This window comes from Pan troglodytes, chromosome 8 (genome assembly GCF_028858775.2).
Source record: "Pan troglodytes isolate AG18354 chromosome 8, NHGRI_mPanTro3-v2.0_pri, whole genome shotgun sequence".
NCBI lineage: Eukaryota > Metazoa > Chordata > Mammalia > Primates > Hominidae > Pan > Pan troglodytes.
The window spans coordinates 81,567,433-81,593,049 of NC_072406.2; the positions used below are offsets into that span (position 1 = coordinate 81,567,433).

The 25,617-nt window shown below is 48.0% G+C and overlaps 1 protein-coding gene across 12 annotated transcripts in view; it reads left to right on the forward strand.

The window, feature by feature from the left end:
• Positions 1-25,617, forward strand: part of HK1 (hexokinase 1) — a 133,741-nt gene that overhangs the window by 88,232 nt on the left and 19,892 nt on the right. For 7 of the 12 annotated variants that reach the window (XM_016918466.4, XM_063780714.1, XM_054659667.2 and 4 more), the window contains 7 exons: positions 3,429-3,577; positions 8,338-8,457; positions 12,098-12,193; positions 12,799-12,898; positions 13,003-13,186; positions 20,508-20,663; positions 23,453-23,686. In XM_016918466.4, the coding sequence (XP_016773955.1) occupies positions 3,429-3,577; positions 8,338-8,457; positions 12,098-12,193; positions 12,799-12,898; positions 13,003-13,186; positions 20,508-20,663; positions 23,453-23,686 (1,039 nt within the window). The remainder of the gene's footprint in view (positions 1-3,428; positions 3,578-8,337; positions 8,458-12,097; positions 12,194-12,798; positions 12,899-13,002; positions 13,187-20,507; positions 20,664-23,452; positions 23,687-25,617) is intronic. The other 5 variants (XM_063780717.1, XM_063780716.1, XM_063780718.1 and 2 more) reach the window with 1 other exon arrangement.

Below are 25,617 nucleotides of genomic sequence, written 5' to 3' on the forward strand. Positions count from 1 at the left end.
ATACCATAAAAAAAAGAAAAGACAATCCACTGAATGGGAGAAAATATTTGCCAGTCGTATGTCTGATAAAGGATTTGTATTTAGAACATAAAAAGAACTTTTACAACTCAACATATAAAAGACAAATGAGGCCGGGTGCGGTGGCTCACGCCTGTGATCCCAACACTTTGGGAGGCCGAGGCAGGCGGATCACGAGGTCAGGAGTTCGAGACCAGCCTGGCCAACATAGTGAAACCCCGTCTCTACTAAAAATACAAAAATTAGCCAGGCGTGGTGGTGCGCGCCTATAATCCCAGCTACTCAGGAGGCTAAGGCAGGAGAATTGCTTGAACCCGGGAAGCAGAGGTTGCAGTGAGTCGAGATTGAGCCACTGCCCTCCAAGCTGGGCAACAGAGCGAAACTCCATCTCAAAAAAAAAAAAAAAAAAAAAAAAAAGAAAAGATAAGCCAAGTGTTTAAAATGAGCAAAGGATCTGAATAGACATTTCTCCAAGTGGCCAGTAAGCACATAGAAATGTACTCAACACCATTAGTCATCAGAGAAATGCAAATTGATAAAGAAGTCAGACTGTAATAATAAGTGTCGATGAAGACATGGAGAACTGAAAACTTCATGCATTACTGGTAGGAATGTAAAATGGTGCAGCTGCTTTGAAGAATGGTGGTAATTCCTTGAAAAGTTAAACATGGGTTACTATTTGACAGCGATTCTTGTCCTAGGTATATATACCCAAGATAAATGAAAACGTGTCCACACAAAAACTTGGGCACAAATATTCATAGTAGTGTTATTCATAGTAGCCAAAAGGTAGAAACAAACCAAATGTCTGTCAGTAACAAATGAATAAATAAAATGTGTTATATCTATAGAGTGTAACAGCCATTAAAAGGGATAAAGTCTCATATGCACTATAACATGATGAACCTTAAAAACATTTTGCTTAGTGAAATGAGCCAGTCATACAAGGTCATATACCGTATGATTTCTTTTCTTCTTTTTTTGAGACAGGGCCTCACTCTGTTGCCCAGGCTGGAGTGCAGTGGCGTGATCTCAGCTCACTGCAACCTCTGTCTCTTGGGCTCAAGAGATTCTCCTACCTCAGTCTCCAAGTAGCTGGGATTACAGGCTCACACCACCATGCCCATCTAATCTTTTTTGTGTTTTTGGTAGAGACGGGCTCGCCATGTTGCCCAGGTTGGTCTCAAACTCCTGAGCTCAAGCGATCCACCTGCCTCAGCCTCCCAAAGTGCTGGGATTACAGGCATGAGCCACCGCACCTGGCCACTGTATGATTTCATTGATATGAAATGTCCCGAAGAGGTAAATCTATAGCAACAGAAAATAGATTAGTGGTTGCCTAGGGCTGGAGAAGGATGAGGGGCTTGGGAGGTGATAGTTAAAGGGTATAGGGTTTCTTTTTGAAATAATGAAAATGTTATAAAATTGGCTGTGCTGATAGTTGCATAACTCTGAATATACTAAAAACCATTGAATTGTATACTTTAAATGGGTGAATTATATGGTATGTGAATTAAATTTCAATAATGCTGTTACATAAGATATAATGATAAAAATCTTTCCCTGCCTAGGAAAATGATATGCCCCAAAGCAGTCTAGTATTTACTGCCATAGGATTGAGAGCTTGGTGGATCATGTGCTGTGGAAGGCAGGGGTGGCCGTCACCCCTGGCGTGGTAGATATTAGGACAGTGGGGATGTCACCTTAGCATCACGAGTGAAACATATCTTAACTGATTTTTCTGGGAGCATCGTGAGGGTAACTAATGAGATGAAGGGTAGAGAATGGCTGTAGCTTAATGGTTGGAACTTTGCCCATGGCTGCCTGCCTTTGCTGTCCGATGGTCTCAGCCTACAGTCCTGCTCTGCCCCCTGAGGCCCACCCCAGTGCTGCACATGTCACTCCCGAGGGAGGTAACCATAGCAGACCAGTACTTTGGCCACTGGTACTTTTATGTGACCAAGAGGGACTTCTGTTAAAAGCATCCTCTGGGTGGAAACAACCCAAGGGTCCATCAACAGATGAAAGGATAAACAAAATGTAGTGGATCCATACAATGGAATATTATTCAGTCTTAAAAAGGAATGAGGCCGGGCACAGTGACTCACGCCTGTAATCCCAGCACCCTGGGAGGCCAAAGCCAGTAGATCACCTGAGGTCAGGAGTTTGAGACCAGCCTGGCCAACATAGTGAAGCCCTGTCTCTACTAAAAATAAAAAAAAGTAGCCAGGCATGCTGGCGGATGCCTGTAATCCCAGCTACTCGGGAAGCTGAGGCAGGAGAATCACTTGAACCTGGAAGGCGGAGGTTGCAGTGAGCTGAGATTATGCCTCTGCACTCCAGCCTGGGGAACAAGAGCGAAGCTCTGTCTCAAAAAAAAAAAAAAAAAAAAAAAAGGGTGAAATTCTATTGGGGGCAGGGTGGCTCATACCTGCCTATAGTCCCAGTTACTTGAGAGGCTGAAGTGAGAGGATCTTGGGAGCCCAGGAGCTTGAGACTGCAGTGAGCTTTGATCACACCACTGTACTCTAGCCCAGGTGACAGAGCAAGACCCTGTCTCTATTAATTAAAAAAAAAAAAGAGTAAAATTCTGAAAATATGGATGAACTTTGAAAATGTTATGCTAAGAGGAATAAGCCGGTCACAAAAGGACAAATAACTGTGTGATTCTTCTTGTATGAAATATCCAGAATAGGCAAGTTCATAGAGACAGAGAGTAGAATCGTGGATGCTGGGGACTGAGGGTGAGGGGAAATGGAAGTTATTGCTTAATGGTTATAGAGTTTGTGTTGGGGTGATGAAAAAGTTTTGAAAATAGTGGTGATGGTTGCACAACATTGTGAATGTACTTAATGCTACTGAATTGTACACCTGAAAATGGTTGCAGTGGTAAATTTTATGCGATGTGTATTTTACCACAATAATAAAACACAACCCTGAGGAGTAAGCAGAACCCTGGAATAATCGATGTCAGAGCTGACATGCAGAGACCCAGGGCAGGCACTGGGTGGACCTCAGATGTAGGGCTTTGTCTGAGTTGAAATGCGGTGTGATTTTTTATTTCTGCATAGCAGTGCTGTTTTTGAAATAGGTTAAGAAACTAGAGAAACATGGGGTGGGAATTTGTACTTAATTCAGTACTTCCATTCCCCTATAGTCAGAAGTAAGAGACCGGGATTGCTTGAAGCTATTTCTGTCTAAGGACTCTGGGGTAGGATAGGGTTTCTTTTGCCTACTCTGCGTATATGGCAGTGGTTGGATGAAGTTTGCATGATTGCTGCTTTCTGGCTGATAACAGCATGTGGCAGGGGGAGGCAGACAGGGCCTACGCCCTGCCAGGAAGCGGGCATGGTATGTGGCTTCCCCTTAACATTTGAATCTCATGTGATACCTGTTGTCTCCCTAAACAGAAAAGGGAGATTTCATTGCCCTGGATCTTGGTGGGTCTTCCTTTCGAATTCTGCGGGTGCAAGTGAATCATGAGAAAAACCAGAATGTTCACATGGAGTCCGAGGTTTATGACACCCCAGAGAACATCGTGCACGGCAGTGGAAGCCAGGTGGGTCCCTGCTCCCTCCGGGTCACCCTGTCGGGCCAGCATCCCCTCGGTTACCTCCAGGAACCAGGCCTCAAAGCACTGGCATCCCAAGCCCCTGGAAGAGGGTTGCTGGAAAGAGTCCCTCATAGATGCATATGTAAAAGGACTCCTGGGCAGAGGATGTGACAGCCTGCATGGGGGCTCTGCTTAAACAGAGGCCCTCCGTCTGGGCAAACTGGTGTAGTGGAAGTGGGCTGTTGGACTAGCAGAGTCTGGGTTTGAGGAGGGAGGCTCCGCAGCTCTGTTGGGTAAATGCACTCATTCCCTGTGGATCCTGGGGTCGGTTCCCCAGTGCAGGTTTAGCAGAGCCCTGGGTGAAAATGCCCCTTTCTCCTGGTCATTGGCCTCACCCACTTACTGGAGGCCCCGGCCTTGTAGGGTATGGCTGTGGCCTTGTCGGGCAGGAATGAGGGCTCACAGCTCTGGGCTATTTGGGGGCTTCTTGTTACCTGATTTAGAATACCATTGCACAAGCCCTTGGCACAGAAAGCAGAGGAAGCAGGGAAATCACGGTCCCCTCCTTTGACACTCCTGTTGGGGCTCCCCACGCTGGGCCCCCAGGAAGGGCTGCCCTTCCTCCCTGCCCAAGGGGCTGTGGGCATGCCTAGGAAGGGCCTGTCCACCTGCCCCCTCCTCTCTGGGTGCGGGGAGTGGTGGGTCTGTAGCTCACTGAGGACCCTGTGATCAGGGCTCAGGCAGCCCACTGCAGGTTTTCAGTCATTTCTGGGTCCCTAAGCCCGTTGTGGGGCAAGGTGCACTCCTCCTCTCTCCTGTAGACATTCTGGCTCCTCCAGTCTGGCTCGCCTCCTGAGTTGTGGCTGCTGTCCAGCATATGTACTCAGAGCTGGCCAAATGTTTGCTTTAAGGAGGGTGTGCTCACCGCAAGGTTCATGACTAAGATTTCCAGGGAACTCTGGTTCTGGGGTGGACTTCGAGATGAGACCCAGGAGCCTTCTCCTCTTGACTCTACTGTGCTCTTAAGTTCTTGTGGGTGGGACCTGGAGCAAGCCACCAAGCCTTTTCTTTGTCCAAGAGACAAGGGCTAATCCTGGCTAACCTGCTCCCTGGGATTTGGGTTCAGAGCCCTTCAGATTATGTCACAGTGAGTGTCACAGGTGACACTGTCACTAGAGCAGGTGAGCCACTTTATAGTAGGCCACCAAAGCTGGGTGCATCACTACTGGATGGCCCTGCCCAGGGGCTCCCCTGCTACTCCCCTTACTGGGCTGCAGAGACTGGCCCATCCATCTGGCGCCTGCACAAAGGCTGCCAGCTGGTAGGTCTCTTGACCATGCCCAGTTGGCTGCTGCGTTGCTTCTCCTTGCAGGTGGCCAGCAGCCCATGGTTTGGCATCCTGCACTTTCTGTTTGGAACACACACTGGCCTATCACTCTGTTTCCCAAGGTCCTTGGGTTGAGCTACCTAAGCCTGGCGCATTCAACACTGAGACTCACCCTGTGCTGCAAACATTCCCTGTGTGTTTTACAAACATTCCCTGTGTGTTTTGGCTTGACCTTTTAGGAGCAAGGTTTGTTAATTAAGGGAGTACCCTCACCTTCTTACCACTGCCCTCTTCGTCTCTCCCAGCCTCTATCCCCATCGTCCCCTCTTCTCAGTCCTAGAATCACTTTATTTCCTACTGTCTCTGTTTCTTCCTCTCCTCCTTTTAAGCAGCCTGAAAAGAGGATGATGACGATAATCATGATAATGTAGTACCATTATAGCAAATTCTTTTTTTTCTTCTTTTTTTTAAGACGGAGTTTTACTCTTGTTGCCCAGGCTGGAGTGCAGTGGCGCGATCTCAGCTCACCACAACCTCCGCCTCCCGGGTTCAAGTGATTCTCCTGCCTCAGCCTCCCAAATAGCTGGAATTACAGGCATGCGCCACCACACCTGGCTAATTTTGTACTGTTCGTAGAGATGGGGTTTCTCCATGTTGGTCAGGCTGGTCTGGAACTGCCTGTTCAGGTGTGAGCCACCACACCCAGCCCAGAGCACTTTTAAGCTTTAATAAATTCAGAAGCACAAATGGAACATTCTTAAAATATCACTTACTTAGTTGTGGGAATTTTGAATAGTAAATGTTTTAAGTTTTCGTATTAGCCATCATTTGCCATCTTTAATAAGAGTGACTGAGTCTTTATTTTTATTTTAAATTATTAAAAAAAATTTTTTTTAAAGATGGGATCTTGCCAGGTTGCCCAGTCAGATCTCAAACTCCTGGACTCAAGCGATCCTCCCACTTTAGCCTCCCAAAGTGCTGGATTATAGATGTGAGCCACTATGCCTGGCCATAGTGTGTGTATTTCTCAAATAAAGAGTGTGTTGTCAGGCAAGAAGAGAAAATAATGTTTTTTTTTTTTAAGACACTAAAGCTTTGAGTTCAGAGCGGTTAGGTGACTTTTTTTCCTGGTTGATCGCAGACACAGTCTAGCCTGGGGCGGGTCACTTCCTGCCTCTTTGGGCAGGCTTGTCACCCTGGATCACCAGCACTCCAGAAACGGCCTTTCCTTCTCAATGGAGCACTCTGGGGAGTTGTGTTTGGCCTGGATCCGGGAACTGGCGACAGGTCCCATTCATGGGAATCCATTTCTACAGGCTGAGTTCTCCCAGGCGCCTCCCTGCCCCTTCCTGAGGCAGCCTTGCCTTCACCCGGCCTTCTCTCGTGAGGCTGCAGGAGAGTCTGGAGCCTCCGAGTGCAGATGGCGTGGGGCGCGAGGACCAACTTAGTAATGAGTTTATATCAGTCTGCAATGTAGGTCGCAGGAAGCTTAGCCGGCTTCTCTGGGGAGGGTCATGTGTCAACTCAGCCTAAGATGCCAGCTGCTCTGAAGCCTGAGTAATAGTGACTCAGGGATAGAAGGTCCTACATTAAAATTGACCAGGTGTTCTTTTACTCTGGCAACAAAGTCCGACTTTAGAGCTGGCTTGGGGGGTGTCTGGGGAAAGATGGGAACAGCAGTAATGACTTCTGGCCCCCTCATGAGGCCCTGCAAGTAAAGCCTTCAGGCAGCTGGCCTTGTCTGGGAGTTCGGGCTGGGGCCACTTCATGTGACTATGGTTTGGCTCTTCTAAGACAACCTTCTTCTGGGTTCCAAAAAGCTCCATGGCTGTGTCACTGCCATGTGTAAGGGAGGTCTAGTGTCATGAGAGTCATGTGAAAGAGACAAGGGGTTAGCTAGGCTGTGGCATGGCTGCCAAAAGTGTATATATATACGCTCAGGTTGGATTACTAGAGGCAGAGAGATAAAGAAGGGAGGTTCTTAGTTCTACTAACCACTCTTCTGGTTAGAACACACACAGAATATTATCTTCTGTTCTGATTATATTTTGAGACAGGGTCTCACTCTGCTGCCCAGGCTGGAGTGCAGTGGTATGATCATGGCTCACTGTAGCCTTGACCTTCTGGCCTCAGGGGATCATGTCATCTCAGCCTCCCAAGTAGCTAGGACTACAGGCATGTGCCAGCATGCCTGGCTAATTTTTAAGCTTTTTGTAGAGAGGAGGTCTCACTTTGTTGCCCAGGCTGGTGTCAAACTCCTGGGCTCAAGTGATCCTCCTGCCTTGGCCTCCCAAAGTATTGGGATTACAGACGTGAGCCACCATGCCTGGCCCTGGTTATATTTTAGAGATGAAGGGAATTATTAGAGAGATCCAAAAAGATTACCTTAGAGGTGTCGAGCCTCTCCTCATGGGCAGTATTCATGTAGAAGCTAGGGACCCAGTGTTCCAGGCTCTTTCTAGCAGATTCCTAAGATATGTATGTACCTGATAAGTCATAGATAACATGTTATAGCACAGGCAAGCTTAAGCTACAATGCGGTAGATAAATTGTGGTATATTCATACCAAGGAATACTGTGTGGCAATGAGAATGAACAGTTGTCAAAGACAACTCCGTGGATGACTGTCATCCACATGGTGTCGAGTGAAAGAACACAGACACCAAAGAGCACACACGGTCTCATTTCCCTTTAGACACACCAAACAAACAGGCAGATGTAACTGAGGGTGATAGACGTCGGGGCGGCTGGCAGTTGCCCTTGGGCTGGGTGGTAGCGGTAGTGACTGCAGGGGCAGAAGGGGGCATATTACAGGTGTTTCTCCATCTCGTGTTTCTCCATCTGGGTGCTGGTTACATGGATAGCTGCAGCTTGTGAGAATCCAGTGAACTCTGCACTTAGGATGTGTGTACTTTTTGGGGTATGCATAAGACACTTCAGTAAAAAGTAACATTATGACGGTCTGAATTGTTAAGCCACTCCAGTGGGCTAGAGGCTGTGGAATTGCCCTCAGAGTTTCTGAAATTTTCAGAGAGCGTGGCGTCGGGCGGGGCGGGAAGGCCACTCCACCTGGTGGCTGGTGGAGATCCGTGACCTGTGTGTTATGAAGGCATAGCTGGTTTTCTGTTATTTTTCCATTTTTCTCAGTACCCAGATGTTGCATATTAGTGACCACTGAGAGGCCAGTTCTGTTTGAAGGCTTTGAATTGCTTCCTAAGAGCTGTACTTGCCCACAGGGTAGCTTTTGAAAAGTGACTCTTCTCTGCATTCACACACAGCATGGCTTTTCAGACAGGGCCACCAGGTCCCAGGAGTACGAGCACTTTTTGTTTGGGTAGATGTATTCCTTTCTGTGTGTGTGGGAGGGAATGGTTTATATTTTTCTATGAAATGCTAAGCCTGCTTTGGGGCCCCCTGACTGCTCTCATGTTTCCTTCAGCTTTTTGATCATGTTGCTGAGTGCCTGGGAGATTTCATGGAGAAAAGGAAGATCAAGGACAAGAAGTTACCTGTGGGATTCACGTTTTCTTTTCCTTGCCAACAATCCAAAATAGATGAGGTAAGGATGTTCTGGGATTATCGGGCTCTGCAGATGCCCCGGGATGGAAAAGCTAACAAGCCCTTTTCTCCACAACCTTTCCCCTTTGTTGGCAGAATGGTTTGCATGTCTGGTATTTTTAAAGAAACATTTGCAGAAGTTAGTGTGGTATCATGATATAGTGTTTACTTTTTCACTTAAACTTTAAGTTTAAGTTTAAGTTATTTATGTATTTTTGGAGACAAATCATGGTATTTTTGGCCACCAGGTAGACAGAAGCATTTATTAATCTTAAGCAAGCAAAGGAAAATAAAGTAGGTTTAATGGTGGTGGAGAGAGGTGGGAAAGCTCTTTGCCAGAATTGCATGGTGTGATGTTTACCTGGAAACTGCCCTGGTTACTGCGAATATGCTCAGGGCCCTGTCCCTCAGGTGCCAGGGCTGCCTCTCCATAGTGGAGCTGATCAGTGGCTCCAGCCCCAGGGATGCCCTTGGCGACCTCCGAGGTGACTTGTTATACCCACCTTCCTGTTTGTCATCTATTTGTTTTTTCATTCATTCATTCATTCAGCAAGGATGGACTGTGATGATAACACTGAACCTCAGCACTGCAGGAATACAAAATAAATACATACAGCCTTGTTCTTTTTTTACATGGAAAGACAGAAACCACACACACCACAAACACAAACCACCCATGAATAAACTTCTAATAATATGAATTCTGGGGTTGGGTGCAGTGGTTCATGCCTGTAATCCCAGCACTTTGGGAGGCCGAAGCAGAAGGATCACTTAAGCCCAGGAGTTCAAGACCAGCCTGGGCAATCTGTGCAAAAAGTTAGCTGTGTGCGTTAACATGTGCCTGTAGTCCCAGTGATGTGGGAGAAGCTTGGGAGATCGAGGCTGCTGTGAGCCATGATTGTGCCACTGCACCCCAACCTGGGGGACAGAGTGAGACCTTATCTTTTTTTGTTTTTTTTGAGACAGTCTCCCTCTGTCGCCCAGGCTGGAGTGCAATGGCACGATCTCGGCTCACTGCAACCTCCACCTCCCAGGTTCAAGCAATTCTCCTGCCTTAGCCCCCCTAGTGTTGGGATTACAGGTGCCCACCACCATGTCCAGCTAATTTTTGTATTTTGGGCAGATATGGGGTTTCCCCATCTTGGCCAGGCTGGTCTCAAACTCCTGACCTTAGGTGATCCGCCTGCCTCGGCCCCTCAAAGTGCTGGGATTACAGACGTGAGCCACTGCACCTGGCCAGGCTCTGTTTTAATACATACTTCACAGGTAGTGCACATAATCTTCAAGCATCTCTATGAGTTAAGTGCTTATGATTCCCACTTTACAGATGAGGAAACTGAGTCTCAGGGGCTAAGAACCTGTCCAAGGTCACCTAGCCAGGAAGATCCCATGCTCGTAACTGGTCTACTTTGCTGCAAATTAGTAGCATTTGGGCTCAGGGCACCTTCCACACTTGCAGGGAGCACCCCTGGGTCCCTTTATGCCATTAGGGTAAGCGCCCTTTCCTGGGCACTGCTTCCTGTGGCTGGAACCCTTACATCTGTAAAATTTGTGGAATCAGCAAGAAGGGGCTTGAGAGCACAGCAGGCCAAGATGAGCGCAGAGGCCTCCCCAGGGTCACAGGGCTTATTAATGGCAGGCCTTGGACCAGGGTCCCAGGCCCCACCTCCCATCCAGTGCTCCACCCACCTCCAACATGTCTAAATGCCTCCGAGATGTTCTGTCTGACCTGTTATGCTTTCAGGAAGCTGTGGCCATATGTAGACTCTTGCTCTGGTTCTGGTATCTGAGAACGCCCCTCCAAGGTGTTCAGATCAGTTTGGCCTCCACTGTGTCCTTCCAAACCCTTTGGCAAGGCCTGTTGTCAGTACAAGTTTCCCTTGGCTTTTGAGAACTGAGACATGACAGTCACTCCCCCTTCCCCTTCCCTTGTGAGAGGTGGGCCTGGAATGAAGAGACTTTGGTGGACTGCGTTTCACCGTTGTTCACATGTGCTCTCTGCAGCTATTGACTGAGTGCCATCCCTGTGCCAGGCATGGGCTAGGCCCTAGGAGAGAATGGCCAGAGTGTATTTATTTTGTATTCCTGCAGTGCTGAGGTTTAATGTTACCGTACAGTAGGTCCCGTAACAGCAGATGTAGCCTGTTCCCCATGAAGGTGCAGCCTTCTAGGGACAGAAGTGTTGCAGGAGGTGGGAGGGAATGACTTCCTGGGCACGAGAGCCTGCAGGGTGGAGCAGACATGCCCAAGAAGGGGCATTGTGAACAGAGAAGGAGCCAGAGGTGGGGGGCGTCCACCTGCCAGCCTTCACCCCTTCTGGAGAATGCTTCTTAGGCTGGGCCAGGGTCCTTGCTGTGGCGCCAGTGGAGCACAGACCCTCAATTTCCCATCCAGAGGCCTGTGCATGTTACCCCTTAGGGCTGGCTGAGACCTTCAAGATTGTCCACTTCTAGATCAGCTCCCTGTTTCTAGAGGAGCACAGTGAACCTCAGGGGAGTGAAGGGGACTGCCCAGCAGGAAATGCGCAGAGAGTATGAAGTGGGACCAGGTCTCCAGATTGCCAGCCCCACCTTTGTCCCACAACACCTGGTTCTCTGAGGCTTTGGAGGAGGAAGAGGGCTGCTTGAGAGGAGGCAGACAGTGTCCAGGGCTTTTGCAGTTCCTGACTTAGCTTAGTTGCTACTGAGCAAAGAACCACCAGTTCTCATCAAGGGCTGCCCTCCCTGGTGCATACTCCAGTCTGTGTGGCTCCCACCGTGAGCTGGGGCGGGGCCCATGTGCTCAGAATCCTATCCCTGAGCTACCTCTGCAGGCCTGCGGGGCCTGGACCGTGAATCTTCCAACCCTGCTGCATTTATAGTGACTTGCCCCATTCAGAGTAAAACAGCCAAGTATAACAATTATTTTTCTGTTCTCATATCTTTTTAGTTTTTTTTTAAGAAAGCAAAAGCAATATGTAAAACTATCAAAGTAAGATAAAATTATAGAATGTTTACCATTGGATGTCTATCCTTGATGTTTCTCTGCTAATATGCAAAGTGAAATAGGATCATACTGTGTAAATAGGGGAGTCACCACTTACAAATGGAGGTTAAGTCCCAAAGCTGGTGAAGAGGCACAAATCATGTATAGTCCACATCATTCCCTAAATGTCTGGGACCTGGCTCTTAAAAGCTCAGCAGCCAAGAATTATCTTAGCATTTTGTTTCTTTTTCCAATTTGGCTCTGGCTTTCTTTTCCCAGGGCTTTGGAAGCCGGGGTCTGGTTGGGAAGTGGGGAAGGGGGCCAGGGATTTCTCTTGCTCCCTTTTAAAATAGGTCTGGCTGCGCAGTTGGCATCCAGTTAGATTGGCAAGCCATGTGGCATTACTGTCCCCACATCCACTTGCTTTCTTCTGGAGTGAACTGGATATTGTGAGCAGGTTTCTCCCCACCCTATCTTTGCCCCCAGAGAAGCCCATTGTGTGGATGATTGGGAGATGGAAATGAGTCTGGGCCCCTCCCCAAGCCCAGTGTGATCTGGGAGGAGCCACTTGGCCCCTATGGGCTTCTGCTTCATCCCTGTCCTGGAGCAATGCCCAGGGCCTTGGGGTGCTGGAGGCCTCCCAGCCCTCATCCAGCCCCATCCATTCTTCTTTGCAGGCCATCCTGATCACCTGGACAAAGCGATTTAAAGCGAGCGGAGTGGAAGGAGCAGATGTGGTCAAGCTGCTTAACAAAGCCATCAAAAAGCGAGGGGTAATTTCTCCTGGGCCCTCTGCCTCAGCCATGCAGGGGTGTGGGGAGCAGGGCTGCATTCTAAAACAGACCAGTGCCCTTCCTGGGGGGCAGTAGTGCCAAAGCCTGAAGACCCAGGCAGGGGAGAGTTGAGGGTTCACAGTGTGGAATGGTGGGGATGGGGATGGTGCAAAGCCCAGCTCTCGGAGGTGCTGCCTGGAGGACCCAGGTCTGGAGCAGGGGGTCACCTCCTGACAGGAGTGCTGGGCTATTCAGGGAGTGGGTGTCACGGATGCAGCCTGCTGTGCTTAGAACAAGGGCAGAGGAGCCCGCCTTATCGGGGACGTGGACCTCCTGTGGAGGTTTGCAGAGGAATGTAGCTCCATGAGTAAAATCCCCACTACGCAAAGACTCTTAAGCCAGGTAATTAAGGGAACTGTGAGGTTTTCATAATTTAATCACCATGCTCTGATCTAGTTAATTTGAGTACCAGCTGTAATGAAACCAGCACCACTCACAAAAGCAGGGGTTCTGAAAACGGGAGCACTTCTGCCAAGCGCTGTTAAGGTGTGTGATCTCTGCTCCCATGTGTGAGTGGACAATGACACCCCGTTATCTGTCCCCAGGACTATGATGCCAACATCGTAGCTGTGGTGAATGACACAGTGGGCACCATGATGACCTGTGGCTATGACGACCAGCACTGTGAAGTCGGCCTGATCATCGGTAATGTATTCCCCTTTGCCCATCCATTTGTTCGGCCCATCTTTCCAGGTGGCTCTGCACCCTCCCCGTTGTGTGGTCATAGCTTCTGATCTTGTCCTGCCCAGGCACTGGCACCAATGCTTGCTACATGGAGGAACTGAGGCACATTGATCTGGTGGAAGGAGACGAGGGGAGGATGTGTATCAATACAGAATGGGGAGCCTTTGGAGACGATGGATCATTAGAAGACATCCGGACAGAGTTTGACAGGGAGATAGACCGGGGATCCCTCAACCCTGGAAAACAGCTGTGAGTCCTTGACTTTTGCTTCTAACCACATATGTGAGTTAGGGGACATTTAATGAAAGATTTGGGATGGGAGATGAAAAGGGCATAAAGCCAAGTGATCACAAACAGAAAAGCCTGTCACATTTTTTTTTTTGAGGCGGAGTCTTGCTCTGTCACCCAGGCTGGAGTGCAGTGGCTCAATCTCAGCTCACTGCAACCTCCACCTCCTGGGTTCAAGCAATTCTCCTGCCTTAGCCTCCAGGTAGCTGGGATTACAGGCATGCATCACCATGCCCAGCTAATTTTTGTATTTTTAGTAGAGACAGAGTTTCACCATGTTGGCCAGGCTGGTCTCAAACTCCTGACTTCAAGCGATCTGCCTGCCTCAGCCTCCCAAAATGCTGGGGTTACAGGCGTGAGCCACCTAGCGCGGCCTAAAGCCCATCAGATTTGCATTATTTGTTGCTCCTTGTTTGGTGAGATGCACAGCTGTAGAGTCTGTAGCTGAAAAGCACCTTTAAAATAATCTTCTCTTTGTTTAATTACACTATGATTGTGTCCTTGTAAAACATCATGAAAACGAAAAGCACAGAAGCATTGATGCATCTTGGTGTGGGGCTCACAATGAACCCATCTGATGGGGAATGGGGCCAGAGTTGAGCAGGTACTGGTGGTCAGGGGAGGAGATCAAGAGGTGAATGGGAGCCCAGGAGCTCAGTAGCCCCTGAAAAAAAAAATCCTCAAATTATCCCCTGCTGCACAAAAATTAATAAATATGAATGGTTCAAAAATGCTTCCCCAACAAAGCACAGGAAAGTTAGTGTAAATGTAAGGTTTAAAAAATATCTCTATGCTGTAGTCACAAGTGTTGCTGTTCATGGTAAGAGAGGCCAACATGGTATGTGGGGCATCTAAGGGAGATGAGTGTCCATTCATTCATCACATATTTATTGAGCACTTACTATGTGCTGAGCTCTGTGCTAGGCTCTGAGGATCCAAAACAGCACCTTCCCTCCCAAGACTTACAATCTAGATGGGGAAGTAGGGCAGACATGCAAATATCTGTTGTGCAGAGGAGTTGGGGTAAGAAGAGTATAAGTCATGTAGATGTTAGGGAGAATGGAGAAGCAACCTCCATTCTCCCTATGGCAACCTCCGTATCTCCAATGTCAAGCATAAATAGACACACCAGAGTTGATAAAGAACAGAAGTAAGAGTGACATTATTCAGGTTAGAGTGGGTATTGCTTTCTCTGAGCCACTTATTTCCTGAAGTGCCTGCTCACATTTCTCTGTGATGCTGGCATGCTGCTAGCTCTCTCTGATCTACTCAGCCTCCCAGTAGCCTTATCCCAGAGTTGGATACTGTCAACCTACAGAGAGATGTTCACTGACTCTGTAGACCTAATAACCCTTATCCTGATGCTAGAGGGAAACAGGAATTTACTAGCCATATTGAAATGCATGACCCAAAAGATCTCAATACTGCAGGCTGGACAGTTGGCCTTTCCACCTGAATTAATGGATTTTCATCAATGGCGAGCTCCCCACCAGTGGAGGTGGCAGCAGTGAATAAACTAGGTTTCTCAGTGAGGGAATTCCCAAGTTCTTACACCCAGAGTTGAGCATCACCATTGCAGGCTGAGACTGTGGTACCAGCTTGGTGACAAGGGACCCCAGTTCCAAAGCTCTGACAGTCAAAGGTTTTTTACCATACCTCCCCCCCCACCCCGCCCAATCCATTGACCCCACTGGCATGACATGAACTTATTACTGTGCCTATTTGTATGTTTCACTGAATAGCCCTGAATGTGCTTGATGGCAGTGCTGCCTCAGGCACCTCTGGAGGTATTCTGTGACACATGGCATGTATACCCTGTTGCATCTCTAAAATTCTCAAATCTCCACATTCCCAAGCACATGTGACCCCAAAGGGTTTCAGATAAGAGGTTATGTACCTGTAGTTACTATCAGTCACTTAATGAGAAGTCTCTTTTCTTAGAAGTGCATGTGGGGCATGCCACTTGTGGTAACTCGACAGGTAATGCCCAGGCCCTTATCGTTGGCCTTAGTTTGGGAACCCTGCATGGCTTGGGTGTAAACTTGGATCTCTCTGCTGTCCATTGATGTTTGCCTGAAATTTTCCAAAGAGATGAACTGTATCCCAAGGCTAAACTATAAACTGTGTTTACAGTTGGCTTGCAATAAATATTTTTGGGATGGATGGATGGATGGGTGGCTGATGATGGATGAGAGATGAGTGGGTGGCTAAATGGGGGTACAGATGAGAAAGTGAAAGGTTGGGGCAAAATCTCTTTTCTCGAATATGTTTCTCAGTTGTATTAGTCTGTTTTCACACTGCCTATAAAGACATACCCGTAACTGGGCAATTTACAAAAGAAAGAGGTTTAATAAACTTACAGTTCCATGTAGCTGGGGAAGCCTCATAATCATGGCACAAGTCATGTCTTACATGGATGGCAGCAGGCAAAGAGAAATTGTGCAGGGGAACTCCTCTTTATAAAACCATCAGATCTTGTGAGACTTATTCAATATCACGAGAATTGCGTGGGAAAGACTTGCTTCCACGTTCAGTTATCTCCCACTGGGTCCCTCCCACTACAACATGGGAATTCAAGAAGAGATTTGGGTGGGGACACAGCCAAACCATATCACTAGTTTCCTGCATACTGTAGGCCAGGTCTCATTGAGAACAATTCCAAGGAAATGACAAATTCCCAAGTTGCATCACATATTCCTGGAAATAGGCTGTAGGCTAAAGAGTTTTTTTGCCTAAGCAAATTTTTGCTGTGCCCCCAGGCTTCTATCTGAATCTTTGGATCTTCCCTATGTCGTTTTTCCATGGAATGCCTAGTTCTTGAAAGCCATTTTATCCTCTTTGTGGCAGGGAAAGACGTTTGCTCCATTTGACTGATGGGAAAATTATGGCCCTAGAATAGGACAGAGGTGACCCAAGACTCATTGTTGAGGTGTGGTCTGGTGTAGGTTTGGAGATTTTTGCCCTGTTTGAAGGTTTGAGGTTTTCAGAGTGAGCTTCCAGAATCTTTTCTCATTGGTAATCAGGGAGGATCTAGGGAAGTGATTTTTCATCTCTGAGTACACATTAGAGTTACATAGCGGTCTTTTAAAAAAAAATACTGATGTCCAGGCATCCTCTCACTAATGATTCAGTTGGCCTGGGTTGCCCAGTCCTCTGTATTGTAAAAGCTCCCTGGGCGATTCCAATTTTTAACCAGGGTTTTTTTGTTGTTGTTGTTGTTTTGTTTTTTGAGACAGTCTTGCTCTGTCACCCAGGCTGGAGTGCAATGGCGCAATCTCAGTTTACTGCAACCTTTGCCTCCCAGGTTCTACGTGATTCTCCTGCCTCAGCCTACCGAGTAGCTGGGATTACAGGCGTCTGCTGCCACGCCCAGCTAATTTCGTATTTTTAGTAGAGATGGGGTTTCACCATGTTAGCCAGGCTGGTCTCGAACTCCTGACCTCAGGTGATCCACCCGCCTCGGCCTCTCAAAGTTCTGGGATTACAGACGTGAGCCCCCGTGCCCAGCCATTAACCAGGTTTTAAAATCTCAGTGTGTTAGATTTGTGCAAAGGCTCTCAGTGCCCAAGTGGGCTCTAGACTACCAACAGCTACTCATTCCATTTGCTTTGATTGGAGTTAGCATTTAACTGAGTACCTACTGTATACAGTGGACAGGGAGGACATTGTCATAATAGCTATGTGGCTCCTGCCTTCATTGGTAGTTACTGCATTTGGGAGGCAGCAGAGGAACCTGCTTTGAGTGTTCAGGCCCCACCTTGCCCCAGAGCCAGAAGGTCTGTTTCTAAAAGGGATCAGTCTTTTGGTTTCCTTGTCTCGCCCTTATATTCCAGGCCTTTGATATTCTTGCCACATGCTTGTCTTATACTGTGGAGTTAGCCCCACCTTTTATATCATTTTTAATTCTCCTTCCCTTTTGTTTCCTTGAGGTTTTTTTTTTTTTTTTTTTTTTTTTTGAGACAGGGTATCACTCTGTTGCCCAGGCTGGAGTGCAGTGATGTGATCTCAGCTCACTGCAGCCTTAAACTCCCAGGCTTAGGTGATCCTCCTGCCTCAGCCTCCTGAGTAGCTGGGACCACAGGCAGCAGTACCATGCCTGGCTAATTTTAAAATTTTTTTATAGAGACTGGGTCTCCCTATGTTGCCCAGCTGGTCTCGAACTCCTGGGCTCAGGTGATCCTCCTGCCTCAACCTCCCAGAGTGCTGGCATTACAGGTGCGAGCTACTGCACCCGGCCTGCTTGGGCTTCTTGCTCTTCTGCTCTTGCTCTGTGTTCTGCCTGGAATCTCTGGGATCTTGAATCCTTTTTCCCTGTGATTCCTTATCACATCCTTCAAAATGCAGAGCCCCCACCCCACACAACAACACAGCAACAGCAGTGACTGCAACAGCAAACGCTGGTGGTTGGTGTTCAGGAGAGCTCTTTGGCCTGGATGGTGGTTGAGTAACTGTGCGCCTTCAAGTCAGCACCCAGATGCCTTTTCTTTCTGTGGTTCTGCTGCTCCATGGAATCTCTCGGCAGCTCTGGTCCTGGTTTGCTTGGCCATGGGCCTCTGTCTCTTTTCTTTCCTTGGGCTTCTAGCTGAAGCAGACCCAGGGTGCTGAGGGCTCCTCTTTGGTGTGCAGGTCCTTGCCCATGACTTCTCGTGGTTGATGATGCTCCCCTCCCCCATCTCAGCCCTTCCTGGGCCCACCAGCAGGCCGATTGGTTGGAATGCTGCCGCGCCGCCTCTCACTGCCTGTCTGTGGTCGTAGGTGTCTGACTGCTGAGACACCTGGGCATTACCTGTTCAGTTATCACAAGGAAAAGGGCCCGGGCATTACCCGTTCAGTTATCACAGGTGGCATGCCCTGAGAGGCAGATCATGACTTGCTCGATTTCATTAATTTCACTTGAGCAGATGGGAAGCATGCTGTTGGAACAGGAGCCAGTCTCCATGAGCTTTGGTTTGAACAGAGAGAAGCTCGTGAGAGGTGCTATTTGCTTGTTCTGCTGCTCTAACAGGGCCTTTAGGGACTGGGAAAGGACAGACCCTGGCCGTGGGCCTCTATCTGGAAAAGGGGGTATCAGTATCCATGTGTGTAATAGGCCATGTAGAAAAGGGAGCAGATTGTTCTGGGCGTTTTTAGAAGGCAGAGTGAAAAGCAGCGGGCAGAAGGTGCCAGGAGGCTGATGTTAGCCCATCCTATGGGGAATGCCCTTTCTCTTGTCACACTGCCCAACAGGGAAGGCTGCCTAGGGAGGAGAACAGGCAGAGAAGCTGGGGTAGGGTGGTCCTAGGTGGCTGCTAGCATGATAGTGACAGCTAACATTGAGTGACACGGTCCATGAGACAGGCAGGAATGCACAGTGGTTAGGAGTACAACTTCTGGTGTTAGATCTAACTGGATTCAAAATGTGGATTTGCCACTTGTTAGCCCTGTCCATGGGCAAGTTATATAACCTTTCTGTGCCTCTGTTTCCTCATCCGTGAAATGGGGATAATGCTGATGTCTCCCTCCTAGGGTTGTAATGAGGATGAAATAAGTTAATACAGGTAAAGTGCTGGGAAAAGTGTCAGACACATAGGAAGGGCCACAGGCACTCATTGTTAGCCAGATATTGTAGCACTATCTGACCTATATTAACCCATATCCTCCATATAACCTTACAGGAAAGCAGTCAGTATCTCATTGCACAGGTAGGGAGGCCAGGGTGAGTAGCTCAGTAGTGGCTCTGCCAGGCCTCCACCAGTGCTGAGATTCCTGTTCAGGGCTACACAGAGGCTGTTCCCACAGGAGCCTGGGGCGGCACCAGACTTAGAAGGGCACTGTCCTGCCAGGGATCCTCTGCCTGGCTGCAGCCAGGCGGTCATGTCTGGTTCTGTCAGGAGCAGGAACAATGAGGACTGTGTTTTTAAGGAGGCTCTGTGCCCTGTGCTGATGGTTGAGGGCCGGGTGCTCAGGTCTCGGCAGCATCCTTGGCTTCTGGGCGGCTCTGGTTGGAACAGATTGTTTTGCTGTGTCACAGCCAGCTGTGGGTGTGCCAGCTGGGCTCCCGCAGAGGAGCGGCGGGCTGCTCTGATGTGCGCCCACCTCTTCAATCTGCCCTGCTCAGGGGTTCCTCCTGGCCCCTCGTCAGCCAGGATGCGGGGGCTGAATCTGGCTCACATATGGCATCGAGCCCTGGTTCTTGCCAGCTCCCGGCTGGGCCTTCAGCAATGCGTGTTGGCTTCTATCTCTACACCTGGCTGCCTCTCCCCTGCAGCATTGGGCTCATTCTGTGATTGGTCGGTGCTTGACCGGGGCTGGAGCTGTGCGGTGAGCCGATTGGCTGTCAGTATGCAGAGCCCAGCCCTGGAGTTTAGGGTAACATCAGTGGGGGAGGAGTGAGTTCCTCAAAGCAAATTCTTGATCCTTTTGGCCGGAGAAGGAGAAAATCATGCCAGGGAGGTGCCTAACAAATGTCCTGACAGCGGCCCCAGGGGGAGTGGCTGCCTTTCCCTCGGAGAAGCTGTTTACCCTTTCTGAGCTGGGAAATGGGGAGAATACTTCCTGGCCACCTCCTATCCACAGGGCTTGGGGTCTCCCATAGGAGTGGAGGTGAAAGTTCTTTGAAAAGTATAGCATACAAGCCAGGTGCTGTAGCTTGCATCTGGGAGGGTCGCTTGGGCCCATGAGTTCGAAACCAGCCTAGGCAGCATAAGGAGACTCCCCCTCTACAAAAATTTTTAAGAATTAGCTGGGCGTGGTGGTCTAGCTACTCAGGAGGCTGATGTGGGAGGATGGCTTGAGCCCAGGAGGTTGAGGCTGCAGAGAGTCGAGATTGTGTCACTGCGCTCTAGCCTGGGCGACAGTGAGACCCTGTCTCAAAAAATAAATAAATAAGTAAATACATACATACGTACATACATAAAGATAAAAAATAAAAAGTATAGCATACAGTTTAGGAGGAGATTATCATATTTTGCACATTTCTATCTGGGGCCTTCTTGACATCTGCAATCTAAATCCGAACGCTCCCCCTGCCTTCAGGCAGCCTTCCCTGCCTGCTCCTGCCCATGGTGTTCTCCTAGTCACAGGCATGGGGTCTGGATGACTCCTGCCCTCTCCACAGTCGGCTTGGCTTCCGATCCCTCTCCCTCTGCTGTTCAGTCACTCAAGCACATGGTTTTGCCTGCCAGCGAGGCTGGGGGCTGGTGAGGGGTGAGTCGGGGCTTCCCATTCCTTTTATGTCTGTCCCAGCCCTCGTGTGTGGGGCGCAGAGGAAGGCTGACAAGTGCCGGTGTGCCTTTCTCCACAGGTTTGAGAAGATGGTCAGTGGCATGTACTTGGGAGAGCTGGTTCGACTGATCCTAGTCAAGATGGCCAAGGAGGGCCTCTTATTTGAAGGGCGGATCACCCCGGAGCTGCTCACCCGAGGGAAGTTTAACACCAGTGATGTGTCAGCCATCGAAAAGTAGGTACCATCCCCTCGAGGCTTTCTTGGGGTGTTGGGGCAGAGAAGAGCAATTGGTCCCTTGTTACTTCTTGAGTCCAAGTTTGGTGGCTTTTCCTTCAAGAGTGTCATGGCTTTCTGGGTCCGTGTCCTCTCACTCTTAGTTGACCCATTCTGGGCCGGACTCCCTGAAGGCACTTGTGGCGGTTCATTAAAGAATGACATAGTTAGCCTCAAGTGCACAGGTGATTTTCCTGTCTAGCTACAAGAGCAGCCTCCTCTCCCACCCCCATCAGCCCATCACCCCCACCCTCCACACACACTCAGGGTAAGATTAGCGTCCAGGAAGCAGACTATTCGAGCAAGGAGCAAGGAGCTGGTAAAGCCCGGAGCCTGGGTTTTTGGAATTCCACCTTCCACTTCCAGTCCGGAGACCTCCAGACTGTGTTGAGGGCACTGAGGGCACTAAGGGCACCTTAGTAACCTCAAGATGTTAATTAGGTGCTCCCTGAAAAAAGACTTCCTTGACCAATAGGATTGGGAATATGGCACATTTATCTTCCATTTTACAATATTATGGTAAAATAAATACAGACTCACAGTAAAAAAGAATAAGAAGTATAAAGTATAAAAATACAGATTTATAGTATCATCAACACATTAAAGAAAACCCAGTTTGCTTTGACTTGTCATTTCCCAAACTTCTTTTGTGCTTGAAACCACCCCTTCCCTGCCACACACACATTCTTTCAGAGGAAACCTGTTAACAGCCAGAAATGTGCCCTGACGTGCAAGTTTGAGAAACACCAGTTAACAGATGAGACAGGACAGTTAGAAGGAAGGACAGAGCCAGCCAGCAACTAACTGCAGCCCCTTGGCATCACACAAGAAACCCGGGATTCTCTGTCTCCTTATGAAGATTTGCATCAGCTCTCTTTGAGGTTAGAGAAGGCAGCTGCTGGAAGAGGAAAGGGGTTTATCTGGACCAACTCTTCTGCCAAATCCATGTGCCGGAGTTTGTTGTATGATCAGTCTCCTGAGTTTCTAGCCATCCCTTTTCATGAGTCTCCTGGTCAGTGGCTGGGAAGGAAGGGGAGCGGGAGACTCGTGGATTGTCTTGAAAATCACTGGCCAAGTCAGGAAATGCATGCCTTCCTCTTGGCCTGTTTCTGGTATTGACTCTTTGGTTACCAAGAAACACAAACCCAGCTAGCTCAAGAAAGCATGTATATTATAATAAAGGCTATCTCAAAAAAAAAAAAAAAACTATAAAAACATCCTACAAGAGCAGATGTTAGAGGCATTCTCTAAAATCAGGAGCGAGACAGTATCACCAGTTTCTATTTGGCATCGTACTGGAGTCTTAGCCAGTGGGTTTTCGTTTTTGTTTTTAAAGAAAAGATGAGAGATAAATTAAAGGTATGAGAATCAAAAAAGAAGTGAAACTGTCATTATTTGCAAATGGTAAAAGTCTATATGGAATACCCCCAAAATATCTACAGACAAATGAATAGAATGACGGGAGAGGTTAAAAAGATGTCTGGATGGGGTTTCACCTTGTTGGCCAGGCTGGTCTCAAACTCCTGACCTCAGGTGATCCTCCCACCTTGGCCTCCCAAAGTGCTGGGATTACAGGTGTGAGCCACTGTGCCCAGCCCCCATCCTCTTCTATTATTTTTTAAATCTCTTCTCCCATCATAAAATTAATTTCTCTCATATTTTTTGGTCAGGTAGAATTGGGAAAGTCCCACACTCTCCTATTCTCGTATTACCTTAACATCCCAAGCTTCCTTTCCTTTTTTGGTCTTTATGAATATATTTATATGGACAGAATTAAGATAAACAAAATTGATTTCCCCATTCTCTCACTTCCCCATCTTGTCTTCCTAGACCCCACAGAGTTAAAACTTGGGACTTCCCCGACCCTCCCAGAACACTTGTATATTGTTTGTTTGAGGTTCGTGCCGCAGTAACAGACACAGTATTTGATTGCACATACAGATGTTTGCTGGGTATATTCACTGTACATTTTATTTAATCTGGTTTTTTGTTTGGGGGTTATTTGGGGCGAGGTTGGTTTTGTTTTTAAATATTAAAAAAAAATCTGTCAAAAAAAGATGTCTGGAGATAAGATACAGAAGTCAACTGTATTTCTATCAGCAATAATAAAAATATGTACATATTTTAAAACACATTTTTAAGAATAATTTTAGATTTACAGGAAAGCTGCAAAGATAGAGTGTATGTATATGTGTTTGTGTGTATGTGTGTGTGTATATGTATACCTGTATGTATACATATATATTTTAAAGGCACCATTTGCAGCAATAACAAAACTATAAAGTACGTCAGAATGAATCCAACAAAAGATACACAAAACACGTGTACAGAAAATTACAATTTGACTGAGAGACATCAAGGAAGGATGTGTAAGCATCCAGGGGCAACTCACAGACCCCACGAGTGGGAGGTTCTCCTGAGCCTCATGAGCCCTGAGTGGTGGCAGCCATTTCGCCACCTGTTCAGAGGCCACATAGTCTTGCCTCTCCACTTCTCTTCATGGTCCTGGCTTGGCATAGTGCAACCTGGTACAGTTTTTCCTATCACTACCTGGCATTTCTTATGGAGGAGAACCCTTCCTGGGCTCTTCTCAGGCATTTGACAGTCTTCATCCCATACCATCCCATACCATCCCTTACCATCCCACACATGGTAAGTGGGGCTGTCCCTTTCCAGCACCTTTGAGCCTCAGTGCTTTGCACTGCCTCATGTGGTCCTCAGTGCATCAGTATTGGCTTCTAACTTCACAGGAATAAGGAAGGCCTCCACAATGCCAAAGAAATCCTGACCCGCCTGGGAGTGGAGCCGTCCGATGATGACTGTGTCTCAGTCCAGCACGTTTGCACCATTGTCTCATTTCGCTCAGCCAACTTGGTGGCTGCCACACTGGGCGCCATCTTGAACCGCCTGCGTGATAACAAGGGCACACCCAGGCTGCGGACCACGGTTGGTGTCGACGGATCTCTTTACAAGACGCACCCACAGTGAGTCTGCCCTTTGCTATCATTGGCACTCTGTACCCATTGTGGGTAGGGACCTTCTCCAGAGATCAGACTTTTGTACCCGGTAAACGTTTTTCGGCAGACAAGACAATGGTGGTCGGGGGCGGTGGCTCATGCCTGTAATCTTAGCACTTTGAGAGGCCGAGGCAGGAGGAAGGAGTTTGAGAACAGCCTGGGCAACATAGTAAGACCTCATCTTTACGAAAAATTGAAAATAAATAAATAGATAAATAACATGCTTAGTTCTGGGCATAAGGTCAGCGTCGCCCCCTTGGGAAGTATCGCCCTTAGTCGATTCTTGCTGGTATTGCTTCTGCACTCTGTCGTTACCTCGCCCTGTCAAAAGTCGAGATGGAGATTTCTGTAGCTGTCGGCTCCTCTGGGTGGAATGTGTCTGTCTCTCGTCCGCATTTCATCAGGAGAACCTTGGGTCATAGGTGTGGTACCCACATTCTTGTTTCAGAAGCTCCTGTTAAAACCCCCCAAACCCTCAGACTTTACTTTTTTAAATGGGCAGCTTGTCTGTGCTTGGCCTCTGAGAGCTGGAGCTGCAGGAGCTGTAAGTTGTCCCCATTGGCAAGGAGGTGCTTTGTTCCCCACACAGCCTTCTGGTCTGTCAGTGGCCCCAGCCAGTCCTCATGCCATCTCACCTTAGTTTTAGAAGCCATGTTGTCCTGTGAGAACGTGGCTTATACTTTTTTTAAAAGGCTAAAGGGAAATTCTAAGTCATTATTTAATAAGTTTTAATGCTAGCCTGTGACATGATTTTTTTGCACAGGACTTCAGAATTGTTTCCCACTGTACATATAAATACAATGTGCATGTGAAGCACCCATGTCAGTACTGCACCTTCACACCCAGTTCTGTTGATGGCTCAAAGAATGTCGACTTCAATTGAAATAGTTCTGGCCTGGCATGGCAGCTCACACTTGTAATCCCAGCACTTTGGGAGGCTGAGGCAGGTGGATTGCTTGAGCCCAGGAGTTCGAGACCAGCCTGGGCAATGTGGCTCTACAAAAAATCATACAAATTATTAGCTGGGTGTGGTGGTGTGCCTATAATCCCAGTTACTTGGGAGGCTGAGGTGGGAGGATCACTGGAGCATGGGGGTGCAGAGGTTGCAGTGACCTGAGATTGTGCCTCTACACTCCAGCCTGGGGGACAGAATGAGCTCCTGTCTCAAAAAAAAAAGAGAGAGAAATAGTTTTGTGTTGCTGAGGGGATAGGGTTTGAGCCAAGGACGTAATTGTATTTTTAAAATATTTTTAAAGTATTTGCAAAATTCTTGATAATGAAACTTTTATTAGCCATTTCTTTCTTTTTTCTTTGTAATTTCTTGGCTAATTTTTTGGACAAGAAAGCCTAGGGATTTGCAGCATCACATTAGAATTGTTTTAGATTGTGGTAAAATACACATAACATGAAGTATATCATCTTAACCTTTTTTTTTTTTTTTTTTTTTGAAGGCAGGGTCTTGCCCTGTTGCCCAGGCTGGAGTGGAGCGGAGTGGTGTGCTCTCAGAGGCTGGAGTGGAGCGGAGTGGTGTGCTCTCAGCTCACTGCAACCTCTGCCTCCCAGGTTCCAGCAATTCTCCTGCCTCAGCCTCCCGAGTAGCTGGAATTACAGGCATCTGCCACCATGCCCAGCTAATTTTTGTATTTTTAGTAGAGACGGGGTTTCACCATGTTGGCCAGACTGGTCTTGAACTCCTGACCTCAGGTGATCCACCTGCCTTGGCCTCCCAAAGTACTGGGATTACAGGCATGAGCCACCTCGCACTTGGCCCCATCTGACTTTTGAACACCGTGCTTTTGACCACTGTGCTGTATTATCTTCCTGTCATGGTGGAGGGCAAAATCTTTTTAGACCTGGAATTTTTTGTATGTGATACTCATGTAATAATGAGAGTCTTC